This window comes from Abrus precatorius, unplaced genomic scaffold, assembly GCF_003935025.1.
Source record: "Abrus precatorius isolate BTA unplaced genomic scaffold, Abrus_2018 Scaffold7, whole genome shotgun sequence".
Lineage (NCBI taxonomy): Eukaryota > Viridiplantae > Streptophyta > Magnoliopsida > Fabales > Fabaceae > Abrus > Abrus precatorius.
This window is the reverse complement of record NW_020874417.1, coordinates 17,759,813-17,786,463: the sequence shown is the minus strand read 5'-3', so window position 1 is coordinate 17,786,463 and position 26,651 is coordinate 17,759,813. Positions and strand designations below refer to the sequence as shown.

The following is a 26,651-nucleotide window of genomic DNA, read 5'->3' as shown; positions in this document are numbered from 1 at the left end:
GATGCCGCATTGATCAAAAACTAAATTGTACATTCCCAAGTGCAAGGAAACCGTGCTTTTGCCCTCATCCGCGCGTGAAAATATCTGAAGAAACACGCTCCCACGCGCCCAACTCAAACGCTAATTGTTGGCATTGATCCTCCTTCTCATTCTGTAACAACGAACCAACGCACGCACTCTACCCATTCCTCAACCTCTTCCGCTCATTTGCATGTTATCGGAGCTCCGGCTCCATTGACGGAGCCCCGGCTCAGTTCATAAAACAGACTCCATTTTCTTCCCCTTTTCAAGATCTTCAAACCTAACCAGAATGTCCAAACCCTGGGGTAACATCGGAGCCTGGGCCGCTGATTCCGAGCGGGCCGAGGCCGAGGAGCGCGAGGCCCAGGCTGCTGCCGCCGTTAACGAGGCCCAAAACTTTCCCAGCCTCAAGGAAGCCGTCAACGCCAAGCCCAAAAAGAAGAAAAGCACCACCGTGACGCTTTCTGAGTTCAACAGAGGCAGTTATGCCTCCGGCGAGAACCAGGGCTTAACGCCCGATGAGCTTCTCCGTCTCCCTACCGGTCCGAAGGACCGTTCCGGCGAGGAAATGCAGTTCAATCGCCTCGGCGGTGGCTTTTCCTCTTACGACCGCTCCGGTCCCCGCACGCGAGACCGCGACGGCGGCAACAACGACGGTTCCTGGGGCGGGGGAAGGAGATCCTACGGTGGATTTGATGAAGAACGCAGGGGACCAGTTTCTAGGGTTTCGGAGTTCGATCAGCCGTCGAGGGCTGATGAGGTAGACAATTGGGCGTCGGTGAAGAAACCTCTCCCCTCGTTCGATTCAGGCCGGCAAAATCGATACAGTGGCGGCGGCGGTGGCGGTAGTGGCGGTTTTGGTGGTGCATCAAGGGCCGATGGTGTGGATAATTGGGCGGTTGGTAAGAAGCCTCTTTCTGTTAGATCTTCCACGTTTGGTTCTGGCTATCGTGATTCCGGCGTGGAGCATGATCGATGGACGAGGGGTGCGCCGCGTGACGTGGAGCCTGATCGATGGACGAGGGGCGCTCCCCGTGAAGTGGAGCGGCCGAGGTTGGTGTTGGATCCCCCTAGAGGCGATGGTTCGGTGAATGAAGCCCCAGTGAAGACGAATAAGCCGAGTCCGTTCGGCGCGGCGAGGCCGAGGGAGGAGGTGTTAGCTGAGAAGGGTTTGGATTGGAAGAAGATGGATTCGGAGATTGAGGCGAAGAAGACGAGCCAACCCACGAGTGCACATTCTAGCAGGCCTTCTAGTGCCCAATCTAGTCGTTCTGAGGGTCCCGGGTTGCAGGGGACTGATACTGTGCCTAAATCAAAGCCTAAGGTGAACCCCTTTGGGGACGCCAAGCCTAGGGAGGTTTTGCTGGGCGAGCGAGGCATGGATTGGCGGAAGATTGATCTTGATTTGGAGCATCGTGGTGTTGACAGGTTTCATTTCTTAGCCATCTTCGTGTTTTTATTATTTATTTTTTGCTCTTTTGTTTAAACTTGTATCTATTATCATTATGCCTGTAATGGAGGGGTTGATGTAGTGCTATAAGCCAAATTTCTAGGTGGCTGTTTTTCTTATTTCTCGTTTGCTCTGTTGTTTAAACTTGTATCTATTATCACTATGTCTGTAATGGAGAGTTGATGTAGTGCTATAAGCTTAGTTTCTAGGTGGCTGTCTGGTTTTTCCTGATTTGCTTGGGTTTAATAGTTGTAAGTGGTTACCTGAAAGAGCTCTTGCCCCTGTTATTTACATGTCCCTTTCACGGTGAATTGTTATGGTGTCTGTTGAATTCATTTAGTTTATTGAATCATTCATAGCTTAGGCAATTTACATGGCATGATATATAGGTAAAATTTATGAGCAGTCTACTCCGGGATTGGCAATAAATGGATGGCAACTGCCTATTAGGGTTGGAAATGCCTTTGGTGTAGAGTGTAGACTATGATCATGGTGTTTTGTCTAGTTTATTCATTGTTTGATGGGTTATGGACAATTATAACTATACCAATCCATTTTACTATGTATTTTCCTGTTAAATTATGGTTCTTTGTTTGGACGTCCTTTCCTGTTCCCCTCCTCCCAAGCAAGTTGTCCTTTTGCTGAATTGGACATTTGGCTTGGGGAGAGTTCATGCTGAACCAATTAGAGGGTATTTTATTTTTACTACACTAATATGGTAAGCTTTTGGATGGAACTAATAGATGAATGTGAATTTCATTATTGGTGATGAAATCATTTGTATTGGGGACTTTTGATTTGGAAAGTTATGCTCCGTAACATGTTTTCCTTATTAGCAAAGAAAATGATGACTATATATTCTAATCCAAGCCCAAGAGCTAATTGTGGATGTAATATAATGGTTGTGAAAATACAAGGAAGATTTTAGTGCAATAGATTGCTATAATAATGAGGCTTCCAGTTATTGGGCTCTTATGCACAAGTGGTGTTTAACATCTTTTTGTCACTTTCTTTTTATGATTTACTACATGGAAAATCAGGTACTTGTTCACTTATTTGGGGGATGGGTTGGATAATTCAATAAATTTCTTCCTGTCTTTTTCACATATTCATTAGTTTTTTGGGTAATAGTTGTAAGCTTTTTCATTTTTTCAGCTATTGTGAATTTTGGAGGATGGGAGTTTTTTGTTCAATGATTCTTTCTTATCACCATAATTTGTAGTAGGATACCATGTTTGTGGCACTGAACAAATGGGTTTATTGTTTTTAAGTCCTTATATAATTCCTTGAGGGATGTCTTAGACTTTGTAATGCAGAAATTGTGACCTAGTAAAGTTTGTCAGTAAATTTTGTTTTTATAGTTTTTATGTGAACTGGCTACAGTAGAGAGGGTTGTCAATACCCAAGTTTGTCTTAGCATATTGATTATATATTGAGGTGCAACATACTAAAGAATTGTATGTCTTAACTCTTACTACGGTACCACGGGCATTAGGTGGGTTGGGTCCATAGATAATAGTTTAAAAGTTGATAATTCTATTTTCTAAACAATTTTTGGAGTGAAATTCAAATGCTCATTCTGTTTCTTGCCTATTGAATTCCACATGAATTAAATATTAAAATGTTGGTATTTAAACCACTTGTATTCCCTCAATCTTTGGAACATTGAGGGAATACAAGTGGTTTCATTTCATGTAAATCAATTAACACAACGTACAGCACAATGGCTTCTAGTCTAAAGGTGGCTGTACTCTGTAGTGGAAGTGCATGGTTCAAGTTATTGAAAGATGTTACTTGTTATAGTTTTACATTCAAATGATAATGATATGGATATTTTTAAAATTTTTAATCAAATCAAACTCTAGTAGGGGGAAAATGTGGTAAAACCATGAAGTAGATGGTGAAATCAAATGTGAAGTTAAAGGTACCTCTAAGAAAAGTTCTAAATTCAAGCTTCAACATTTTATCGTATGACCTCAAAAGGAGGTGAATACAAAATATTAAACAATGTGGGTTCAAACAATATAGGTGATAGGTCAAATTAGAGTTGATCTAGTTGAAGATAGGGAGTATATATATACTTTGAATAGAGTATCTTAGCAAATTATAAGTGTGTAAGACAGTAGAAATGCAACTGCTTAATTTGAAACTTATCAAGTATATATACACTTTGGAATTGGATAGAGTTTATTAGCAAGTTATAAGTTGAGTTTCTTAAAATACTCATAAGGGTGTAGTTTGCTACACTCTACTCCCTTTAGAGAACGAGTGTAGATTCACAAACTCCTATGTGTCATATCAAAATAACAAGTTTTAGCTGGTGAACAGATAAAATGGGTCAGTTGATTGGAACAGCTAAAACAGGTCAGTAGATTGCATGGTTTTGAGTTGTGATCCAGTATAAATAGGACTCTGAAAATGCAGCTGCTGATGCTTTATTTTACGTGCGGTATAAAATCATTAATTCGATTTGATTGAAATACTGATCAATTTTTGGTGGATCATCAATCGGAATTACTTATATTGGTGTTGCAAGACCCTACCTCACTCCTTTAGTGTTTTGCTTTACAGCATAGTCTTTGTTTCAAGGCAAGGTTAGTTTCACCAAGCTAATTAGCGCATATTCCACTGCTTTTGGAGGAATTTCAAGACCTCCTTGGGGAGGCCATCCAAGGGTGACCAAAACCTTCAAAAGATTGGCTATGCTTTTCATATTGAAATGGCTTGAGGGATATGGTGAACTATATATATATCAACAACACAACTTCCAAGCTGTCAAGCTTCTGAGTTTCCTTCACCCATTGCCTATTTCTAATAAGATATGAAAAGCATAGCCAATTTCATTGTGGCACTACTTAAGGATTAGGGAGCATACTACATTATGGTGGTGATAGATTACTTAAGCAAGTCTGCCAATTTCATTTCTTTACATCATCCTTATTGTACTTCTAATGAAGTAGCTGAGCTTTTGGGAAAGAGATAGTTAGATTATATGGTTTCCAAGCACTATAGTTTTTTGGGGCATACTAATTTTCATACGCTGTTGTTGTGCTCTATTTTGGGAGTTCTGTTTCAGCCTTCTCTAAAATATGCAAGTGGCCAGAGGCATAATGTTAGGGTGTGACTGGCACTGGAATCTGGTGAGGAGTTGATATTGACTGTGAAAGGAAGTGGTTGGCCAGAGCTCTGTCTAGTTTTCTTGCATCTTTGTTTCAAGCTGTTTTTTATTCCTGTTTTATTTTTCAAATTCAGTTCCTTTCATCATCTCTGTTCTGCAGATGGGTGACATTTCTCAGCCTTCTTTCTAACACTTTCATTTCCTGTTTGTGGTTGGATTTGCATTGTTTTCTCTTTCTTAGCAGTTCTGCATCAATTTATCACTTTGTTTGGCATGTTTGGTTGCTTTTATGCCTGTTTTTGACCTGCTTGGTCGCTGCTTCACCTCTTTTTGGTTTCTGTTGTTGTTATGCGTTGGCATGGCTTGTTTGGACTTGGACTTAGGTGCTGGTCTGAACCAATGTTTTATAGACCAGTTTGGATTTATATGGGGGCTTTTAGGGAAAAGGTCCGAGATAGAATTCTTTAGTTAAGATGGCTGTGTTATTGTCTTGTGTTAGTGGGTTTACTTTTTGTAATAATCTTAAGCTTGAGGAAGTGCTACAATGTTATTGAGTTTATGTGGTAGTTTGCCTTGTGCTTGTAGGAGTAGTGATACTAGTATGACCTAATTTTTTAGTATAAAAGGAGTATTGAATTACAGTATTGTATCACAGCTATCTATCAACTTCAGTTTATTGTTAGAAATCTTTTTCTCCTTTTCTTCCTCCTTACCTAAGCCCTATAATTCCAACAGGTTGATTGCTAAAAGTTTTAATCATGGTTCTCTATCATTTACTCCTAAATCCTAGTAGTTTGGCATAAATCAGGACTTGCTCTCATAAATGTAAACTTGTCCTTGTTTATTTTCTTCACCCTGCTTGATTCATAATTTCGTCTGATTAATTAGGCCATGCTTTATTTGTGAATTTTTGACTTCTGAAGTAACATTTCAGGCCTGAGACAATGGAGGAAAAATTATTAAAAGAAGAAATTGATAATTTGAAGAAGGAACTTGAAAAAGAATCTACAATAAACTCAAATTATGAATCTGTGGATGAGGCTGGTGGAGACCAAACCATTGCACTTGCATTGTTAGCACAGAAAGAAAGGGAGCTGGAGCTTCTTATCCATGATTTGGATGACAAAGTTCGTTTTGGGCAGAAAGCTGTTGAAAGGCCAGGTTCATCGGCAGGAAAAGCTACTGCTTCTTCTGATAGGCCACCTTCTCGTTCCAGCTCATTTGAGGATTCTAGAAGTGTGGATTTTGCAGACAGACCTCAATCCCGTGGCACAGGAGATATGTGGATGCGTCCTAGTGATGACAGAAGACAATTTCAAGGTAGCAGGGAAAGGGGATGGTTTTCAGGTAGCAGAGATTTGAATAGGTGAGAATATACGATTCCTTTGTTATCTTTTTTTCTTCCTTCCAGTCTTGCAATTCTGGTAAAAGTTTGCTTATTCCGGCTGTGACTTGCTACTCAACATATTTAGTGGTTAGTGGTTAAGACAGAATTGACAATGATTTTGAATTCAATTTCGATTCTTCTTCCCTTGTGTTATGAGAATGCTGACACCTGCTGTCTTTCAGGTCAAGGTCAAGAGAGAGATGGTGAACTGCAGTTTTGTGGGGATTACGAGTTATCTTAAACTTTTGATGACCAGAACCTAATACTATTTTGTTACTTGTCTTTTCTAATCGTTTTGTTCATTCTACTCCAGGAATTGGAGCAACAATCATTGAGTACTGGCACTAAAAACTTTTGCCTAATCTGTTATTGCATCTCAAAAACATTGTAAATTTGTTTTCTCCCAACTGGTAATTTTTTGGGTGTCTGGATGAAGGCAGAAAAGCCTGTAATTTTATTAGGACTTAATTCTTATTGAGGATTATGGAACTTGCTAGTTAATGTGATATTTTTCTGATATAAAATCATTTTTCCCCCATTTTTGCATATGCAATATTGACCAGTTGATATTCTAACATCAGTGGTCTCAACTCTCAAGCTGCATTCCTCTGCTGTGAGGATGAAATTGGTGGTGATGGAAATTTTTTAAGTACCGTTTATTGTCGTGAACAATGATGTCGTTCCATTATTGTGCCTTTTCCCCCCTGATATACACAATAACTGGTTTGATAGCATTGTTCATTCTTGCGTGAAATGGTAGAGTAGGTGATAATGGTATTGTCATAAAACGTTGGACGGTCGTAAAAATGTGAAGCTTAATGTCGTTCAGCCTGCAAGATGACTTCCAAAAGCAATTTCGATTCATGTTGCAAAAGGGCTACACTCTACCAGCTTAATTTTAAACGATTCACGGTTCTGCGATGAATATTTGCATTGCTATGGACACGCTGCAAAAATATTTTCTTACTATGAATAATGCAATATCTTTTACTCTTTCGGCTCTTGTTTATAAAACTTTTTAAAGGGTTTTTACTGATATTTAATATAACAATTTTATAAATTTTTAGGAGTATTTACTGTTATATATTTACCTTTAATAAATATTAAACCTTTTTAACTTAATTAACATAATAGAAGTTTGACTTTAACTAAGAATGTAGTAATTAATATGCTAAAAAAATAATACATTAATTATCTTTTACAAATTTTATAATTTATCTGATTTAGTTGAAAGGATTTTGTAAATAAGGTATAAATTTAGTTTTAACATGCATTTTATTCTTAAACAAATTGAAGTAACTTAAATTTGTTTAAGCTACCTCAATTGTTTAAGAAAGATTGAGTACACCGGACCAAAAATACTTAAAAATTAATTTGAGGGTTATTTTTATTGATAGTTAATTTTAGTTTAAAATTTAAAACTTAAATACACGTTAATTTGTTGTTATTATTTGTAATCAATGTCATATAAAAAGAGACCTGTGAGAACTATTGTTAAAATTATTATTCCTTTCGATTCAATTTATAAAATATCTTTGAATGTTTTTTTTTTTAACTTTTAACATAAGAATTTTTACAAAATTTTAGAAATTTTTTTTTTTTTTACATATATATCTTTCGTAATTATTGAACCATTTAATTTTTTTAATAATTAATATGATAATGAAATTAAACTTTAAATAGGAGTAAACTTTAACTATTGTAATTAATTTTTCAAAACTTAATACATTAATTACTTTCAACATATTTTCTTAATTTTTCTGATTTAGTGAAAGGGCCTTGTAAATATAATCATTAATTACCCTTTTTAGTCCTTTTTATTTACTGAGTTATTTTACGTAGTTTAAAATAGTTAATTAATGTCATAGTTTATATAAAAATTATTATCTAATTTTATATGATATTTTAACATAAAATTTTTTAAAATGATCTACAAAACTTTTTGTTGTAAATAAAATTTAAATGATTTTTACTTCTGTCATGCACAAAATTACTAACAATTTTTTTCTTATCCATCAAGTTAATTGACTAAAGAAACACGAATATACATTTTATTAATTTTTTTTATATTTTAAACAGAAAATATTTTAAAATATAAAAAGTACGGTTAAAAAATTAATTATGTTAACGTCAGTTCTTGAAGTTAATTTTAAATATTTAAAAATAATTTTTATTAAAAACATTTATTGTACATTTATGTTCTTAACATAATAATTTAAAAAATAAAAAATTAATTTTTAATTGCTTAAAATTAATGTTAAAAATTGTGTTTTGTGTTCATTAAAGAACAAGTAACGAAATCAAAATATCGGTTAGCAGTCAAGACAACGCTCTCTTTCCATATGTTATATATTATATTTGATTAGATGTTATGGGGTATCCAAAAAACGAGAGGAATGGAGGCTGTTGCAGAGAAACGAACAGAAACAATGTCATGGATCGTAGTTTTAACTTTAATAGTTGTTGCTGAAGCGTCGAGTGTAAGCGAAAGGGAGTGTAGTTTTCCGGCCATATTCAACTTCGGAGATTCCAATTCTGACACAGGTGCTATCGCTGCAGCATTCGGACATGCTCCTTTCCCCAACGGAATCACTTTCTTCCACGCCTCTGCCGGACGCTTCTCCGACGGCCGTCTCATCATCGATTTTTTAGGTTATTTATCTCCGACACATCAATTACGCACATCTATCTTGAATTGAATTATATCCAAAATGCAAGTCATGATTATTTGAATTGAATTCAATTTCAACAGCGAAAAGCTTGGGTTTGCCTTACCTGAGTGCTTACTTGGACTCAGTGGGCTCAAACTTCAGTCACGGAGTCAATTTCGCAACGGCGGGGTCCACCGTCAGACCTCAGAACAACACCATCTTTCAGAGCGGATACAGTCCCATATCCCTAGACGTTCAGTTTGTGCAGTTCTCTGATTTCAAAACAAGATCCAATCTCATTCGCAAACAAGGTCCAAATTATTAACACTATCAAGTTAATTTATATTTAGAAATTAAAAATGATTTTTAATTATAAGTACTATTAATGTCCTTTTAAGAAAACCTTTTATATATTAATTAAATTATTATACTTAACGATTTTTTCACATTATGCAGATAATAAGTTATATATAATATTTTTTTATTAAAAATTATAACATTTAATAATATCAATATATTAAATTGATAAATATAGTATATAACTTATTATAATATTGTATATTTTAGAAAAATCGTATACTTAAAATACTGGATGGCATGTATTTTTAATTAGCCAAAAGATTAATAAGAAGAAGATCCTGTCTCTGAAAGGCTTAGATTTTATCTCTCCACCTCGAACTTTATTAAACTTTGGCTAATTGATTAAAATTGAACAAATTAAGAGGGGCCAAATCATATTTTAATTTGCTACAGGAGGGGTGTTCAAGAATTTGTTGCCCAAGAAGGAGTACTTTTCTGAGGCTCTATACACCTTTGATATTGGCCAAAATGATCTCACTGCGGGCTTCAAACAAAACTTGACCTCAGAACAAGTCAAGGCATATATACCTGATGTCTTGCGCCAGTTCTCCAATGGCATAAAGGTCACTCTTCTGACCTTATGCTTTTATAATTTGATGTGTATGAAATTTATGTAATCAAACCATTGTGTTTTTGTGAAGCAGGGTGTGTATGGGGAAGGTGGAAGGTCGTTTTGGATACACAACACAGGCCCATTAGGATGCCTGCCGTACATGCTGGATCGGTATCCCACGAGCCCAGCCCAAATAGATAAATTTGGGTGTGCTAAACCATTCAACCAGGTGGCCCAATATTTCAACCGCAAATTGAAAGAAGCTGTTGCTCAACTTAGGAAAAGGTTACCTGAGGCTGCAATCACCTATGTTGACGTGTACACATTGAAGTACAAACTCATCAGCCATGCCCAAAGATACGGTAAGCAATTAAAAGCACCACATGCAGCGGGCTTTAAAATTTCATTTATAGTACAGTAATATGTTAAATTATTTCCTAAAACTACTAATACCAGTGAATTTAGTTTTTTAAATTACATAGATACTATTTTAATTCTTGACATTATTAAATGTCGGCAGTTATTTTAGTTCTTATTTTTATAATTTTTAAAACTAAAATGACTGTTTTTTAATAAAGAGAGCATTAAAAGAATTTTTATCTGCTAATTTTATATTTTAAAATGTCAATTTTATAAAATTAAAGACTAAAGTAATTTAGTGTTGGTTATTTTGGAGAGAAGTATTTCTCCTTTTAATATCATTTCCTTTGTAAATGTAATGAAATGTTGAATGTTTGGAATGGAAAGGTTTCGAGCAGGGAGTGATAGCATGCTGTGGACACGGTGGAAAGTACAACTTCAATAATAAAGCTAGATGTGGAGCAACGAAGAGGTTGAATGGGACAGTGGTTGGGGTAGCCAAATCATGCAAAGATCCAAAGGTAAGGATTGTTTGGGACGGAATCCATTACACCGAAGCTGCTAATCGCTGGATCTTCCAACAAATAGCTAATGGCTCCTATTTAGATCCACCTACCTCTCTAAAAATGTCTTGTTATAGTAATGCATCCATCCATAGTCATTAATCCACCCCAGTCAGGAGATTTAAATTAATCCATGTTTTTGTAACAGTGAATTTTGATATACTAGCTGGTTTTATAAAATGTTTAATGAATTATTTTGACAAATTTTATTTATGTGAAAATTTAAATTTAAACACCTGTGATAATAACAACATTTAATATTTTATCGATAACACTGAGAAATGAGGATCACCTTTAGCAGCATGCAATTGCATACCTAAAGCTATTGAGTAGAGAACTTCTGATGGAAGAAACTTCTCTTGGATCAGGTAAAGAGACTTTGGCAAACTCAAAAGAAGACAACTACATGAGATGGGGGCGGGGAGGACTTCTTCACTATCTTACCTCGTATTCCAACTTCTCTCTGATTCTTTCCTCAATTATCATCATGGGTTTTTTATTTCCTCCATCAATCTCGCTCCTTCACATATTCTTGCGGAAATTCCTAACTTATATTACAATTTCTTAAAAAGATTTAAGAAAAATACATAAAATTTAATATTATAATATCGAAATTAAACTTAAATCTGGGTCACTCAAGTTCAACATGTTTCAATTGAAAATTTGTGATTGTTAATTTAAAGAACAAAATAAATTTCAAAAATTGAAATAGTAAAATTAACAAAGATAAGTAACAATCACCAAACATCCACGTCAACTGAAAAGTATTATTTCATGTTTAGAGGAAGAGTTTTGTTATAAATAATAAAATTACGACTCCAATGAGATTGTGTCAAGTAAACAATAATTATAGAAAAAAATTAAAAGATAAATAAATAATTGTAATTATTAATTTTTATTTAATATAATATTATTTAAAATGAGATTATTAAAATGTGTGCACTTAGTTAAGTTTATTTTAATTTTTTTGAAAATGCAGACCTAGTAAGAAATGATTATTTTCATTCTTTATTAACCGTGCATGTTTCTTTCTAAATTATTCAAAACATCGTGGATCAATAGCATTTTTATAAGGTTAGTGATTAAGTTGCACATAATTTTAATGTGCTGAGCACATTAAGAAACGAAGTTTTGGGTGCAATTGTGGTTGGTTGTAACTGTCTCGTTTGGCAAAGCTAATCCAAATGCTTGTCTCTGCAACTCTCACTCCACAAACTCTCACTCTACGGTTTCCCTTGAAATCCCACTCACTCACTCTCCCACACTATTGCTTCCTCCAAACCCTCAACGCCAACCCTAACCACCACGCCCTCCGCCATGTCACCCTCTCCGATGACGACTCCCTTTACCCTTCCGCCGCCGCACTCGCCGCCGCTATTCGCAGAGCCTCCACCTCGCCCGTCGAGTTTACTCACCGAGTCGAGAAGGACCGCCGTAGCCGACTCGTTCTTCCCAGCCCCGACTTCCACGCACTCTGCCTCCAACAGCTCCACCTCTTTCGCAGGATCGTCCCCGAAGCCCTACTATCGGTTGCTCTTTTCGTTTCATTCCCTTTCTCCAATTGCATTAATGTGCATGCTTCATTCAATTATATGGACCAAAATGTTTGTATCATGTTTGTGTTGTTCAGGTGTATGTTAGACCAGCTGGTAGTTATGTGATGGATCAGTTGGAGCTGCGGAGGGTTGCACTGTACCCTTCAGATGCAGAGTCAGAGGCAGAGGGCATTGTCATTCTTGTCGCTCATTTTAATATTCCTGCCGGATTGCGTGCTGCTGAGGCTACACTTTCCAATTTGCAAGTGTGTAGATTATCTTGTTGCTCTGTGTCTGATTATTCCTGTTGAGTAGGATGTATGTTAATGTAGATGTTGGTTGTAGGTTAATGTTGTCCCTGAATGTAAGGCTGTGGTTCTGCCAATGGTGAAACAGCCATTTGTTGTTGGTTTCTTGGTTGCCGAGCTTCCTTTGGTTGAGCTCGAAAATTGTGAGAAACCTCAGAGTGATGGACCAGATGATCGCATGTCTGTTGAGGAACGTTATTCTTTGCCTCCCTTTTTGGATTTGGATAAGAAGTCGTGGGAAATCCAGACCCTTCGGGTCAAGGATGAGGCTATTGGTATGCGCAACTTCACTTCTGAGCAAAGATCAAATGCTGTCAACATTTCACAATCTCTAGCTATGGCATATGTTATGGATCAGGTTTATATACTGCTTCTTTTTTACAGTAAAACCATGACATTTCTTAGCATTTGCTATTGGAATCCGTGCTTTGAAAGCTATCATTAGATTGTGTAAGACTGACTGTTATTTTTTAGTATGCAATGCAAGTGCTTTTAATTTATTTTTTGACATTTGGTATGGGCCTGAATTTCTAGCTCATGGGTATACTCTTTTTACAGAAAGCAATGTTACTTCAGCAATCAACATGGCAAAATAATGTCAGGATGGGTAATCTAGTTGAGCAAGTATGAGTTATTGACTGTTATTGCATTCCCTTGATCTCTGATTTTTATCCTGTTCTAATTTTCTGTTTTAAAATTTAAACAGATCCGTGGTCCACTCTCAAGCATTCAAACCTTAAGTAAAATCCTGTCTACACAAACAAAGAGAAGTCAGGTTTGAAAGTAGTATAAATCGTAATTGATGAAATGTGAATTTACATACACTTGGATTTCCATACTTGGGGAACCCAATAGTTTGGGCCTAACTATATTTTCATATGCTGGTTCTACAATGAACTTCATAATTGAACCAGGCCAGTCCATCTGTTGAACTGACCCATGATCATTCCTAGTTTGTGACTGTGTCTATGCACTTGTTTAAAGCATCATTAAATTACTTTTTAGGTGGGTTTAATGTTCCAAAAAGCCTTTGTTTCAGCATGCACTTCATGTGTACTAAATATGCTAAGTTTTATGAACTGAAGATTGATGGCTATCTTATTCATGATGCCTTGAATCAAGTTCCATTGTAGTATTTAAAATTAATGAGGACATAGCAGATTTTAGATAAAAAAGTTACTTATTGGAAATAGATCAATCATGAAAATTAGTGTAAACATGCTGCATAATAAAATGAAGAGTTCAGTCTCAAAGGGGGTTGAATCTCAACTATAGCTATTCATACCTTATGGTTATTGGATATCAAGAATGTCATATAATCAATAACTTTGCAGATTTCATATGACATTGTTGAAGACATCTTGGTGCAAGGTGATCGTCTGAAGGATGTCCTCCAACAACTCCAGGATGCTGTATATTTGACAAAGGTACTTCATTCCCTTGTACTTATAGTCATACATACTTGCAAGTGCCTTTTGTATACCAATAATCATTTAATATTTAGTGAACACAGGAAGCTCTTTAGTCTTCATAACTTATTGTCTTTTCCTCTATATAATTGTTGCCTGCAAAATATAGTTATGGGCAAGTGCACCCTGTCACAAAAATAATAAAGTGATTCGAGTCCTAAGCATCATAATTTAAAAAGGTTCTTTCAAAATACAGTAAACAATTACCTGATTCTCTAAAACCTTTTGGTGTCCAAACTTTTGAAAAGGAATGATTGTGAGACAATTAAATGAAAAAGAGGAATTAGGAACTAAATTCACAGAGTATGTGAGGAATTCAGTTATAAAATTGCCTAAGGCTTTGGCTTCACTTTCATTCAATTGTGGGTCCAATTTCTCTATAGTTATGCGTTCCCTTACCAATTGCAAATCGCCATTTCTAATCCAGTGTTCATGAATTGTTAACATTCTTTCCCTTATCAAAATAAAAAGTTTGGTCATGCAAGGCATAAAACAATAATAGCATAAAGAACCAAGTGACTTGTTAATTTTATAATTGATTGGAAATCAAGAATTTAGGTCATGTTTATACTCAGGCGATGCATGTCTTTAATTCTGTAATAAAATAGGGCAAAGTTGGGCAAAAAACAATGCAGAATATGCAATAAGGAGTTGAAAATTCCCACAATTCCAACTCCCCCACCCAATAAACTTGGAGGTTTTGCTATATCTATTCTTTTCCTTGATTGAATTTTCCACAACATATGTCAACAATTTATTGGTTGATTGATCATCAAGAAAATTGTCGCAACATGATGACACACTCAAAATGGCACTTGTTATTGTACATGCCTATATGGTGTAGGGGGCATGTTCTTTGTCCTTCATTCCAGATGCAAAAAAATTGACACGCATTGTATATGCAAGCGCACACATACAGAAATCCCTGCTTTTGATGTTCATCTTTTCTCCAATATGTAGGCTAATATAGTGCGCTACAATGAAGAAGCAATCAAGAAAATGAATGGTTCTACTCACATACTTGCTGAGTCAGCAAGATCTCAATTGTTAGATAGCTTTCCAGGGGATGGCTCTGCAAATCAAATGAATAAATCTAGTGAGTCACTTTGTTTAAGTGCTGCTGTCAAGGATATGGAGATGCCATTACCACCTTCGGCCCTTTCTCCATTACAACATGGAATCAGGTAGGTTTCGTAGACTGATTATTGCTTATGCTTCTTTTGATAGTGCCATGATCTGCCCCCATTTCCATCTTCTATATATACGCTTGTTCCATTTTATGTTAATTCTCTGATATCCCACTCAAAACCTAAACTCCTAACTCAGCACTTTTTGTTGCATCAATATCTTACATATTTAATTTATTTCATTACCTTTCAGGTATCTGCTCTTGGCTTTTAGATGTTTATCTCTTTTTTCTCTCGACAAATTAATTATTATCTGCGTTTAGTTTGCTCATGCTTTTTATTAACGTCAGGAAGACCATGCAATGTTTCTGAAGTATTGACAGACTTGGTTGATTCAGTGAGACCTCTAGCCCAGAATCAAAAACGTGTAGTAGAACTACGTGAACACTCATCCCCTTTGCTAGCTGCTGTAGAAGAACCCGCCTTGCGCCAGGCTTTCAGCAATCTTATTGAAGGTGCTTTACTACGCACACACGTTGGAGGGAAGGTTGAAATTGTATCTACTGCTGCACCTGCTGGGGGTACCCTTGTACTTATTGATGATGATGGACCTGACATGCACTATATGGTAACTTCCATCCGCTCCCACTCTGCTGTGCTTACTCACTTTTCTTTTGAACAAACTGGAATTTGTCTTATGTAATTTGTAAATTAGAAGAATCTCCGTGGAGAACTTAGGGACTTCTAATGCCTTCTTGGGCTTGGGTAAACAGCATATTGATGCCATTTTCTGTGGAATTAGTGCTTAGTTTAAGGATATTAATTTGATAAAAAAATTCCAGCTGTTTCTTATTTTAGTTTGCCTGATTCCTAATAAGATCTTAGGCAAGTCTAAGGAGATGTAGAGCTCTTCATAAAATTACATTGATATTGTATATATATTCAAACATTTCTTTTCTGGCACATATAGCACCAATGTTTGAATTATGACACCTTTCAAGCTACAGAAACCACCTCAAGCCAACTCCTTGTAGCTTCTATTCAGACAACTATTTGATTGAGTGCTTTGTTGCTAACTTGCTATGTGAATTGAATTTTGTGAAAATGAAAAGTAATTGTTGTTGGGTGCAGACGCAGATGCACTCACTCACACCATATGGAAAAGAACTTTTGTCTGATAATATGATTGAAGACAATATGACTTGGAACTTTGTTGCTGGACTGACTGTTGCCCGTGAGATACTTGAAAATTATGGCTGTGTTGTTCGCATTGTTTCGCCTCGGATAAAAGATGCTCCGCTTGGAGCTGGCGGAACTCGTCTGGAACTCTGGCTTCCATCGACAATTGTAAAATCTGATTTAGAGCAGCCACGCCCATGAGGTATAGCATGAGTTTGAAGCTTCCATTGAAGATAAATACATTCCTTCTCAAACAATTCTACATCATAGCACTTGTGAAACTGGCCAGAATAAGATTGTGAAATCAAGGGTTGGTAAATATTACTCTTTCCCCCATCATTGCAAAAGATATGTATGCAGTCCTGTATATAGCTCATAAAGATTCCTTCGGTTCACAGTTCTGTATGACTTTGCTGTGTGTCATGTAAACAGTTTTAATAAACAGTGTATGTGTATTCCATCTTACGAAAACTTGTGGGGTTTACAAGACACCAGGAATCTGAAGCTTCAGCATCTGTACCTTTTGAATCCCCTTCATCCAATATAAAGAAAATACTATCAGTTTCGGAAATGAATGAAAAATTATCCTTATTGATTGTTCATTTATACGAAGTGCAGCACGCAGACGTGTATTTGTTATATAATATAGACAGATTAATTTGATTAAAATTTAAATGAAAGCATCATCATTTTGTACTCGGCTTTTTTAGAATATCAGTCAATTAAGGTGTTTTTATAAGGATTAAGGAAATTAACTGAATCACACTTGACTAAATTATTATTTGATCCCATTAACACTATTCTTTCACTTAATACTGAGAGATAACAAAAAAAAACGAAAAAAAGAATAAGCCTTGTCATTTTAAAAAGTGATAAATAAAATGAAATAGAATTTACCGTAAGTTGGAGTTCAGCCTTTTTTCAAACAAAATGACAGTAAGGTCAGGCCAAAAAATGTATGCTTTATTTCATTTTTTATCTGTCTGACTATTGACTCAATGCTGTTTAATATTATCAAAATAAAATTATTTATCATTAATAGCTAAAGACTTGTAATAATTTTTAAACATGTAACTTTTCTAAATTTTCTTTTATAAATGAACTTTTTAACATTAAAATAAAAATAAATAATTATATTTTAATTTATCAATTAATTTATTCTCTTCTCTGATACTGCAGAAGAGAATCTTGTATTAAAATATAAAAATTTTCAGAATGACACGTAATGAAAATAAGCATTCCACAAATTAAAATAAAATACAATAATATTATAAAAGTTGGATTGATTAGACCATGAACTGGGCCACTAGGTAGTCTGGTCATGATATTTGAATTGGTGTGATTAAACTAGTGTAAGGTGTTGTTGAACTACTTAGAGAGAGAGGATACAGGTACTTGCCAAGAGCCAAACGTGGGATTGAAATATATATATCATGTGTAAAACATGATAGGTAATTTAAGTATTGACTCATACTCATCCTAACCCCACATGAAGGATATTAATAAAACTTTATCTTTATTTGAGTACAATATTAGTCTTGATGTGAAGCATTTAGGTCAGGCTAGGTTCCAAGTCGAGATCAAATTCTGAATATCTATACATTTTTCATTAATAAACAGCACAATTCAGTTGTCGCCAACAAATTTAGAGGTAGCTCATGGGAAGTGATGCTGTGTTGGGGCCTTGTCAAGAGCAATTGTGATGAATGATTTGATGTAAGACCTTATTGATTGAGTTACATTTTAACCACGTCCAGCGCTAAGGAAGATACCTTATTAATAGCACTTAATTTGAAAATAACTATAATCCTACGAATAATTTTAAAACTTGTTTGTTTTTTTATGACTTCATTTATTGTCCTAAGAAATGGATTGTAATATCTAAAGGAATCTTCATATTCTCTCATTAAATTTATTGATCATTAATATTCTTATTAATAATTGCATAAAAAAAATGCTTTTTTAAATACGCTTTATATAGTTATTTTTTTTTAAATTTAAATCACCTGTGTCATAGATTGATCACACATTAAAAATTACTTTAACTTCTTTGAAAACTATCCAACCACAAAAAGTGTGTTCTAAAATATATTTAAAATATACGTTATTCATATTTCTCTTGTGCACTATATTGATATTTTCTTGTTTTATTGAATGAGATTAATAATATAGTATTTAATTGTTGTATAATTTAAATTATTATATTATTATGAGTTTTATTTTGGTAAATTGAAGACTAGTTTTTTCTATTAAACTTAATAATTTATATTGATATGATAATCATCAATAATTAAATGATAATACAAATTTTGTTATATTATCAATATATTTAAACTAAATTATATTATTATTTAAAGAATTGTTAATATAAAGATTTATTCATCCCTTCAAGTTTTTATACTTGAAATTTAAATAACTTTTACACTTATTCTCATTTTCATATAGTCATGTCCTTTATTATTTTATGAAATATATTTTATATCAAATTAAAATAATATTTTCTTTAATTAAATATCAAATTAAAGAAAAAATATCGTTTCCTTAATTATTTTAGTTAAGATTCATATTTCTTTAATCGTCTTTAATGGGATTTTGTTTTATTAGATTATTTTTTAAAATTGAAATTTTAAATGTATTAAATTTATATCTTCTTCATAATTTTTATTCCCGATAAAATAATATTTTCTTTTTAATTTTTATATATATTTTTTACATTCACATATTTTTCATAAACACCCATGCCATATACTGAATACTTATGAGTAAACTCAATGCATCAATAAAATAAGTTAACATCTTTTATTTGTGTGCATTTACTATTAATTAATGTAAATCGTGCAAGAGCTAGATTATTTTTAAAATATATTTATTATTGATAAAATTATATACACAACAAAATTAAAATTAAGCTGAATAAATATTATGTTTAAAATTATCATGCTTTTTTGAGGAAAAAAATTAAAAAAATATATAATCATTAAATTGAAAATTTAATGTTCATACTATGATAAAATATAGAATAGATTATGAAATTATTTATTAATAATAATTTAGTTCTCTATTTGAAATAAATTCCTGATTTAGAAAAGAAGTAAATATTAATTTACTTAAATAATAAATAAAATTTGATTTTCTGATTAGAACGAAAATTGAATTCAAATTTACTAGACAAGAGTCAAGAGCTATCGTAAATTGGTAAAAGACACGTAATAGAAATTAGTTAAAAACTGACCTGCAATTATTCCGCCTAAATCCCCGTACTGACAATTATCTCTTGTCAGCAGAAAATAATATTTATTACAAAGCTAGTAAACAATGATTCCATTTAAATTCAAATTTTTGTGTTTTATTTTTGTTATTATTATTATCATCCTCTATATTTTTTTTGCCCCAAAATCAGAACACCAAAACCGAAGTACCACCAAAACCAAAACCAAAACCAAAACAAAATGCATGTTTGGTAGTGATTTGCTAACCGAAACCTAAGAGAGAAGATTCTGTTGGAAGGTTGTTTAAAATCAGTGCCCGCTGCTGAATCCATTGTTTTTCTCGTTTGTTCCTCTCCTTGGAGAACTCGATCACTACCACCATTTCCATAAACCTTAGATTTCAGTTACCAACAACCAACCCAAGTGTTGATTTTTTCACAAAAACATACTCTTTTTTTGCCAGATCTTGCTTCCTCCTATTTGGGCTATTCCAGTTCCAAGTACGTTTCCTCTTTCTTCGCTCTTCAATACGCTTTCAGAAATGATGTGTGTATATATATTCTTCTCCCATTTGCTTTTGTTTAATTTTCATACTTTGTTTCCCGTAATTCACGAAGGTGTCACATGCTTTTACGGATTTGAATATCCCTTGGTTGCATACGCCACTTGCGGAGGTGTATCAGGGGAAAAGCACGTGCTTTTCTTTATTATGCTTTTCTTTATGAATGAGGTTGTGTAAGTGGAACACTTTATGATAGAAATGTTCGAGTAGACTAGCTGTGTTGAAATTCTGGGTTTAGATGGAAAAATAATAATTACGGTGGATAGTTGATATGACTGGTGTGTTTAGTTTGAGATAAACTGTACACATGTATATCAAATTATGAAGTTGTTTGAATCTGTTTGCAGTGTTTTCTAATTAAGAGACATGGTTCCTCCTCTTATTTTTAAACTGAATTCTTAGCTTCGGACAAGCAAGGTCGAGTACTAATGTAAATACGCGTGAGTTCAATAAGATTACTAATATAAATGTTCCTCCTAAAACACTAATAATTTTGATATTCTAACACTTCCTTGAAGCTTACTAACATAGCATGTTACAAATAAACAAACTCAAAGAAAATCCTAAAATATTATGTTTTCTCCATCATGAATAGTGCTTTAGAGATGCTGGAAAGACAACATAGCAAATGAGACCTTGCAAACAATGAATAGCTGGTGGAGAAACAATGTAATGTGATGATTGGGGTATTCACAGCCTGAAGAGCTGCCTAGTTGGTCAGAATGTTGGATGGCCTAGGAGGAAGGGACACTGCTGGGAAGAGGTGCTGCAGGAATTTCTTGACAAACAATCATACACTTTTGAGCTCCAAACTTCTCCAATTAATCAAGAAAACATTTGGAAGCTCCATGAAGAATTTTGGAGACCCAAAAACGCTGAATACAAAATATGGCTTGAAAACGGCTTTTGGTTGGAAGAGAACACAAATCAGTGGTAAACTTGTAATTAGAGTCAACAGGACCAAGCAAGGGGAATCATAGCCAGAAGCAACCACAATCAATGTAGGATTAGGAACCAAACAGCCGTAACAGTGCTAAACACGAAACTGGAACAGGGGAAACTACACATGTGGACTGGAATATTGCATAACCAAACTGATATAAAATGGGGAGCTAGTTTAGGATTTTGTGAAATTAGTATTTTTGATCTGGGATATTTGTCATTTAGGGATTTAATTCTATGTTGGATTATCATATTCTGGTATAGAATAGGGTTAGGGTGGGTCTACAAATATTCCATCAGTCTGAACATTTGGCAGTTTTTTTCACTTATTATATAATATTGATTATCGGGATTTACTTTTTCCTCCATAGCACATTTGAAAATCTAGCCATAGGAGTAATCTTCCCTAGAGAAGTGCTCTTCGTTGTCACAGACACAATGCCATATATAACTACAAAGTGACAAATCTAGTGAGTTATTCTTTCTTTAGAGGGGACAAGTTGCGAACTTAATGGTATATTGGGCCCAGACTTGAGGCCAACTATTGGGAACTGGTCTTAGAATTACACTGTTCGCACAATGTTTTGGAGAAATCACAGAACTAGTTGAAGCTGAACTAACAAGGTTAGCGATCAATTCAAACATTGACAACCAGGAAGTTGTCTCTTTTCATAAAAGAACATATCAGGGATAAGGAACCATCATTCCTTGATATATGCACTATTTTAAAGAAGAATGCAGAATCATCGTAGACATCTTTTACCAAAATTAAGAAAGTAAGTTTTAGTGTAGCACAACTGGTGGCAGCCCAATGCAGTAAGGCTACCAATGAAACATCTAATTTATATTATGTAATATTCTAACAGGGAGATTTGAGGTTATTCTAATCTTTTTATCTAATACCGGGGTGTATTTCCCCTGTTTTTTTTAACCATTTTCTAGTTCCACTTATTAACATGCTTAGTTCTTCTTTGTACCTTCAACAGGGCTTGCCTTCTTATAGCAATTCCTCTTTGCTTCTTGTATGGAGGATGTGTGCCACTTGCTAGCTAGTGAAGAATAGTTGCGTGTAATTATCTGAACATACAATCAGAACAGCTTGGATATAATGGGGATCAGTAATCGCAGGTATAATCTTCAGAAATGGCTAACTTTGTTAATGTTGTTTGTTTTTAAAGAAATTTTGCACATGCCTGTTAACATCCGGAACTCTGATTGGCATTTGCATCTTGTTGAACTGCAGTTCTCCCAATAGAAAACCAAGTGAAACTATGAGGCTTATTGTGACAACTTTTGTTGGAATAGTTTTTGGCTTTTTTGTAGGAGTATCATTTCCAGCATTGACTACAAAGGTACAGACTGAGTATCTTCTTTTTTTTTTTGGCTGTACCTTATGCTTCAGTGAATTTAAATTGATGATTTGATTTTGTTGGACTTAATAATGTAATTCTAACAGTGCTTAACAACGTGCAGTTGAATCTCCCATCTAGCCTGCTTCCCTCCATCGATGTTTCTTTCATTCAAGAGAAATATGCAGGGGGCAATGCGCCATCTCTTATGAAGAAAAATAAAAGCATCTCATCACAGTATCAGCGATTAAATGATACATTGAAGGTACACATCTCATAGTCAGCCTTGTGAAGGACACTAAAGTTCGTGGGTTCATGAAAGTTAATATCTGTATACCTTCTTTCATTGAGAAGGAAATTTTTTTTGCTGAAGTAGTTGGAGCAGGTCCATAACCTCATAATAATTCATATTTGTTGAATTAAGGATGATAGAGAAGCTAGGATGGGTAAGTGGGCAAGAGAAGTGAAGTAAATTTTTTCAATGAGTTAATTTACAATAAATCTTCAAGGTTTTGGCAGCAATGCCTTAAATGGTTGTAGTGGGTAGGTTCTGCAGATTAAGTAAATGGAAAATTGAGATTATCTGAGTAAATTAGGTGCTGAAAATTCTGTTATTAGTCTGCTGATGCCCTTTTATTTATTTATTTTAAAGGAAATGCAGCTGTAGTAACAGACAAGAGCAAATTTGGTTGGCTTTCCAGTGTGCGCCATACTGCTGATCCTAAGATTAGCCATTATGTATTCTTAGGAAATCCTGTTAATTGATAAGTTGTTTATCTCAAGCTACATATACTTCTATAACTCTCTCTCACCCGCACATTTACTAACTATTTCAACATCAACAAACTAGAGAAGTTGAAATGTAGAAAGCAAGATGCCTTGTGAACAGAAATGGGGTGCTTTTATTAATTGATAAAATGATTATGTAAATGTAAGGTACAGAGTAAGAAATTACTGCTGTGGGTATGTTACAAAAGTGGAAAAATAAAATTAGATAGAACGCATAACAACTATGACAATCAGAAGGCAGTGCTTCTTTTGTTAACGGCTTTTGAATTTGATTATGTATTATATAATATTGTAAAAAATGGTTGGTTAAAGTTTGAATAAAGATTGCTGCATATTTTCACCACTCTCTACAGATATGGGTTCCATCAAATCCAAGAGGTGCAGAAAGGTTACCTCCTGCGATTATTGAAGCTGAGTCAGACTTCTATTTGCGTAGATTGTGGGGTCAGCCAAGTGAGGTTTGTATCCTAAAACAATTTATGTGCTAGTAGAACTTTCTTATTTCTTTAATTTTCATTCTTTCTTTGGATCTAGCCGGGGTTGAAATATAAAAACCATATTCATTTGCATGCATAGAAAAATGCATTTATATACAAATCAAGGTCTTGTTACTGCTGTTAATTAAACTTGTCAAAGACTTGTGGTTCCTGACTGGATTCTTTGCTGGCTTCCCTGAAGTAAACTTGATATAACACCTCAAATCCAAGATTGAGACAATTTGGGAAAGAGTAGTGCCATAGAAAACATTTGTTGCTTGCCCTGTGCATTTTTCTTCTAACTTGACTGCTGTTATTAGGCCAGTCTTCAAATTTTTGGAATGGAGAGGCCTCTGGTGTTTTTATTGTGATATATTATCTATATACAAAGCACCTGATTAAGTTGCTGCTTGCAGGATTTAACCTCAAAGCCAAAGTACCTTGTCACCTTCACTGTTGGTTATGATCAGAAAAATAATATTGATGCAAATGTGAAAAAGGTTGTCTGTTAGTTTCTTTTTCTCTCATGCATAAGCTTGTGTATGGGTTTCTAAACTAGCTCTGTTACTTGGAACAGTTTTCAGAGGACTTTACCATACTTCTATTTCATTATGATGGACGAACAACTGAATGGGATGAGTTTGAGTGGTCAAAGCGTGCCATTCATGTGAGTGTTCGCAAACAGACCAAATGGTAAGAATCGATTGCTAATCATTAGTACTGGATGACAAATTTTTTTCTGCAAATTCTACCATTATTATCGTTTGCCTAAGCAAAACCAAGAATGTTCTGCTAATTCAATTATGTTATGATATTAATTAAGCATTTGATTGTCTTTCCTCCTAGGTGGTATGCCAAGCGATTTCTGCATCCTGACATTGTGGCACCATATGACTATATCTTTATATGGGATGAAGACCTGAGTGTAGAACATTTTAATGCTGAGCAGTGAGTATTTAATATGATATGATCACAGTTTAATTTTGATATAATCAGCATAAAGTTTTATCTAACACTATCTCGAATTATGTGTTAATTTTTCATTAGACTTTGACTTTTTAGTTTCTGTCATGATCAAACTTTTTAAATGTGCAGTAATATGTGATTGGATGATGGTGTTAGAAACTTCTATAATTGATATTGGATCAAAATAAAATTACATGTATATTTATATACCTAAGGATTTTTTTATTTTATATTTTCTTTTAAACATGAAGTTTGATATGCTCTGATAGTCTGATTTCAATTGCAGATACCTAAAACTGGTGAAGAAGCATGGATTGGAGATTTCACAACCTGGTTTGGAACCTAATAAGGGGTTGACATGGCAAATGACAAAGAGAAGAGGTGATCGTGAAGTTCACAAGTAAGAAAGATGAGAATCCCATGCCAGTTTTCTTTTGGTACTTGTTCGTTATGTAAAAGAATGTGTACCTACTGTTTATTTTCTGTGATTTCTATTAGAGAAACAGAGGAGAAACCTGGATGGTGCAGTGATCCCCATCTGCCTCCTTGTGCAGCGTAAGTATCAGTTGAAGTATCATCGTTGTATAGCTACCCACCTATACCCAGCTGTATTCAGTTGTGTTATGTCTGCAGGTTTGTTGAGATCATGGCTCCAGTGTTTTCACGAGATGCGTGGCGTTGTGTTTGGCATATGATTCAGGTTAAATGTTTTTGTCTTATTCTCTTCTGAATATCCAGTGGTTAGTTGTTTAATTATGTTTGTTTAAGCACTGAGAGAGTCATAGGGGTCTTATAATAATTATGATTGTATTTTTCTGTGCATTTCAGAATGACTTGGTCCATGGGTGGGGTCTTGATTTCGCTCTTAGGAAATGTGTTGAGGTGAGTGTTATCTCATTACTTCAATTTTTTGTAATTGCAATTCCTATGCTATATAACATTAAACTAATATCTCTCACTATCATGTAGCCTGCCCATGAGAAGATTGGAGTTGTTGATTCTCAGTGGATTGTTCATCAAAGTGTTCCCTCTCTAGGGAATCAGGTAATTTGTTTTCCATGATTATTCTTGTTAGACCAATAATTTTATTCATATCACCACCACAAGAATATTTATGTGTTTTTCTGTGCTTTGGTAGGGAGAATCACAATCTGGTAAAGCACCATGGCAGGGGGTATGTTATGCATATTTCATGCAGCTGAGCTTGATTATATATAACAATTTGCTTGCATTATTACCCTCAATTTAATTTATCAAAGAAACTGTGTTATAATGGATGAAGTTGTTATTTCATGTAAATACTCTCATTAAACAGAAATTTTGATGAACCATGATGGTGGTGGCAGGTGAGGGAGAGGTGTAGAAAGGAGTGGACAATGTTTCAGAGTCGATTGGCTAATGCAGAAGACGCATATTATAAGGCCGTTGGAATTGATATGTTTAATTCGAGTACCCCTTGAAAGTTGTCTTGTACACACACCCATCTTCACCGTTGAGCTTTAATTTTCACATGCTATATAATTTTTGTACTCATTCCACATGTATTTTTTTTTTCTTTTATTTTTTATATGTTTGGAACACTAGTTACTTACACGAGTCCTAGCTAAGGACAAAACAACAGTTCCATGTGGAATTCCAGCGCTGAAGGCTAGAATATTAGATGAAGGTAAATATAACTAATGGCGTAACTCGTGTATTTCATCCCCTTTGTGACAGACTCAGACTCGATTTATCTTTATATATTACGTTTGAGCATTTCATATTTATTTATTTTTATTCCTTGTAAATACTATTTTTTTAATTTTAATATATTATTTTAAATTGAAGATTTCTTTCTTTTTAGCTAAATCAAAATTTCAGATTATTATAATCTTATTTAATTTTTAATTTGAATTTTAGCATATATTAATAAAGATGAAAAGTATTTTTTAAATTAGTCTTGATTTGATGTTTTCATATGCGACTTTTATTTTTTGGTAGAAGAAAATATAAGGACAAAAACAAGCAAAAAGACTACAATAAAAAGCAACACCAACTGTTCAGAAAGCGGAGTTTCATATGCTTTTTTAATTTTAGATATTTTTATCTTTTAATTTATTTTTATTTAATAAAAATATTTTTAAAAATAAATAAAATGTTATAAATTTAAAAATAATTGTAATATATCTCAAATTTGAATTAATAAATTATTTTAATTTAATAATTTTGTATTATGTGTGGGAACTTATATTTATTTTAGGAATATTACTTGTAGGCAATAGGAATGGAAACAGAGAA

General features: G+C 34.3%; 4 protein-coding genes across 7 annotated transcripts; all 4 read left to right on the top strand.

Moving 5' to 3' along the window:
- Positions 1–6,565, top strand: LOC113872237 (eukaryotic translation initiation factor 4B2-like). The gene is made up of 3 exons (XM_027509635.1): positions 1–1,449; positions 5,524–5,955; positions 6,159–6,565. Exons 1-3 carry the CDS (start codon positions 311–313, stop codon positions 6,181–6,183), a joined length of 1,596 nt encoding a protein of 531 aa, XP_027365436.1. The 5' UTR covers positions 1–310; the 3' UTR covers positions 6,184–6,565.
- Positions 6,566–8,287: 1,722 nt separating this feature from the next.
- On the top strand, positions 8,288–10,692 carry LOC113872238 (GDSL esterase/lipase At3g26430-like). Its single transcript, XM_027509636.1, has 5 exons — positions 8,288–8,628; positions 8,729–8,938; positions 9,381–9,550; positions 9,632–9,902; positions 10,288–10,692. Exons 1-5 carry the CDS (start codon positions 8,343–8,345, stop codon positions 10,563–10,565), a joined length of 1,215 nt encoding a protein of 404 aa, XP_027365437.1. The 5' UTR covers positions 8,288–8,342; the 3' UTR covers positions 10,566–10,692.
- Positions 10,693–11,564: 872 nt separating this feature from the next.
- Positions 11,565–16,773, top strand: LOC113871222 (chloroplast sensor kinase, chloroplastic). Of its 3 annotated transcripts, none has more exons than XM_027508165.1 (9): positions 11,565–11,992; positions 12,094–12,264; positions 12,344–12,664; positions 12,865–12,930; positions 13,013–13,081; positions 13,641–13,733; positions 14,736–14,959; positions 15,257–15,530; positions 16,034–16,773. In XM_027508165.1, exons 1-9 carry the CDS (start codon positions 11,648–11,650, stop codon positions 16,280–16,282), a joined length of 1,812 nt encoding a protein of 603 aa, XP_027363966.1. In that variant the 5' UTR covers positions 11,565–11,647; the 3' UTR covers positions 16,283–16,773. The 3 variants fall into 3 exon arrangements, with proteins under 3 accessions (XP_027363966.1, XP_027363969.1, XP_027363967.1); XM_027508166.1 differs by having other exon boundaries at positions 11,577–11,992; positions 12,395–12,664; positions 16,034–16,684; XM_027508168.1 differs by lacking the exon at positions 16,034–16,773 and having other exon boundaries at positions 11,575–11,992; positions 15,253–15,416.
- Positions 16,774–19,438: 2,665 nt separating this feature from the next.
- LOC113872984 lies at positions 19,439–26,125 on the top strand. 2 transcript variants are annotated; one of them, XM_027510909.1, is made up of 15 exons: positions 19,439–19,790; positions 21,781–21,922; positions 22,038–22,146; positions 22,268–22,408; positions 23,286–23,390; positions 23,825–23,908; positions 23,986–24,101; positions 24,255–24,356; positions 24,661–24,774; positions 24,873–24,929; positions 25,008–25,074; positions 25,203–25,256; positions 25,344–25,418; positions 25,513–25,548; positions 25,721–26,125. In XM_027510909.1, exons 2-15 carry the CDS (start codon positions 21,903–21,905, stop codon positions 25,832–25,834), a joined length of 1,194 nt encoding a protein of 397 aa, XP_027366710.1. In that variant the 5' UTR covers positions 19,439–19,790; positions 21,781–21,902; the 3' UTR covers positions 25,835–26,125. The 2 variants fall into 2 exon arrangements, with proteins under 2 accessions (XP_027366710.1, XP_027366709.1); XM_027510908.1 differs by lacking the exons at positions 19,439–19,790; positions 21,781–21,922; positions 22,268–22,408 and having other exon boundaries at positions 22,054–22,119; positions 25,721–26,092.
- The last annotated feature ends 526 nt before the right edge of the window (positions 26,126–26,651 follow it).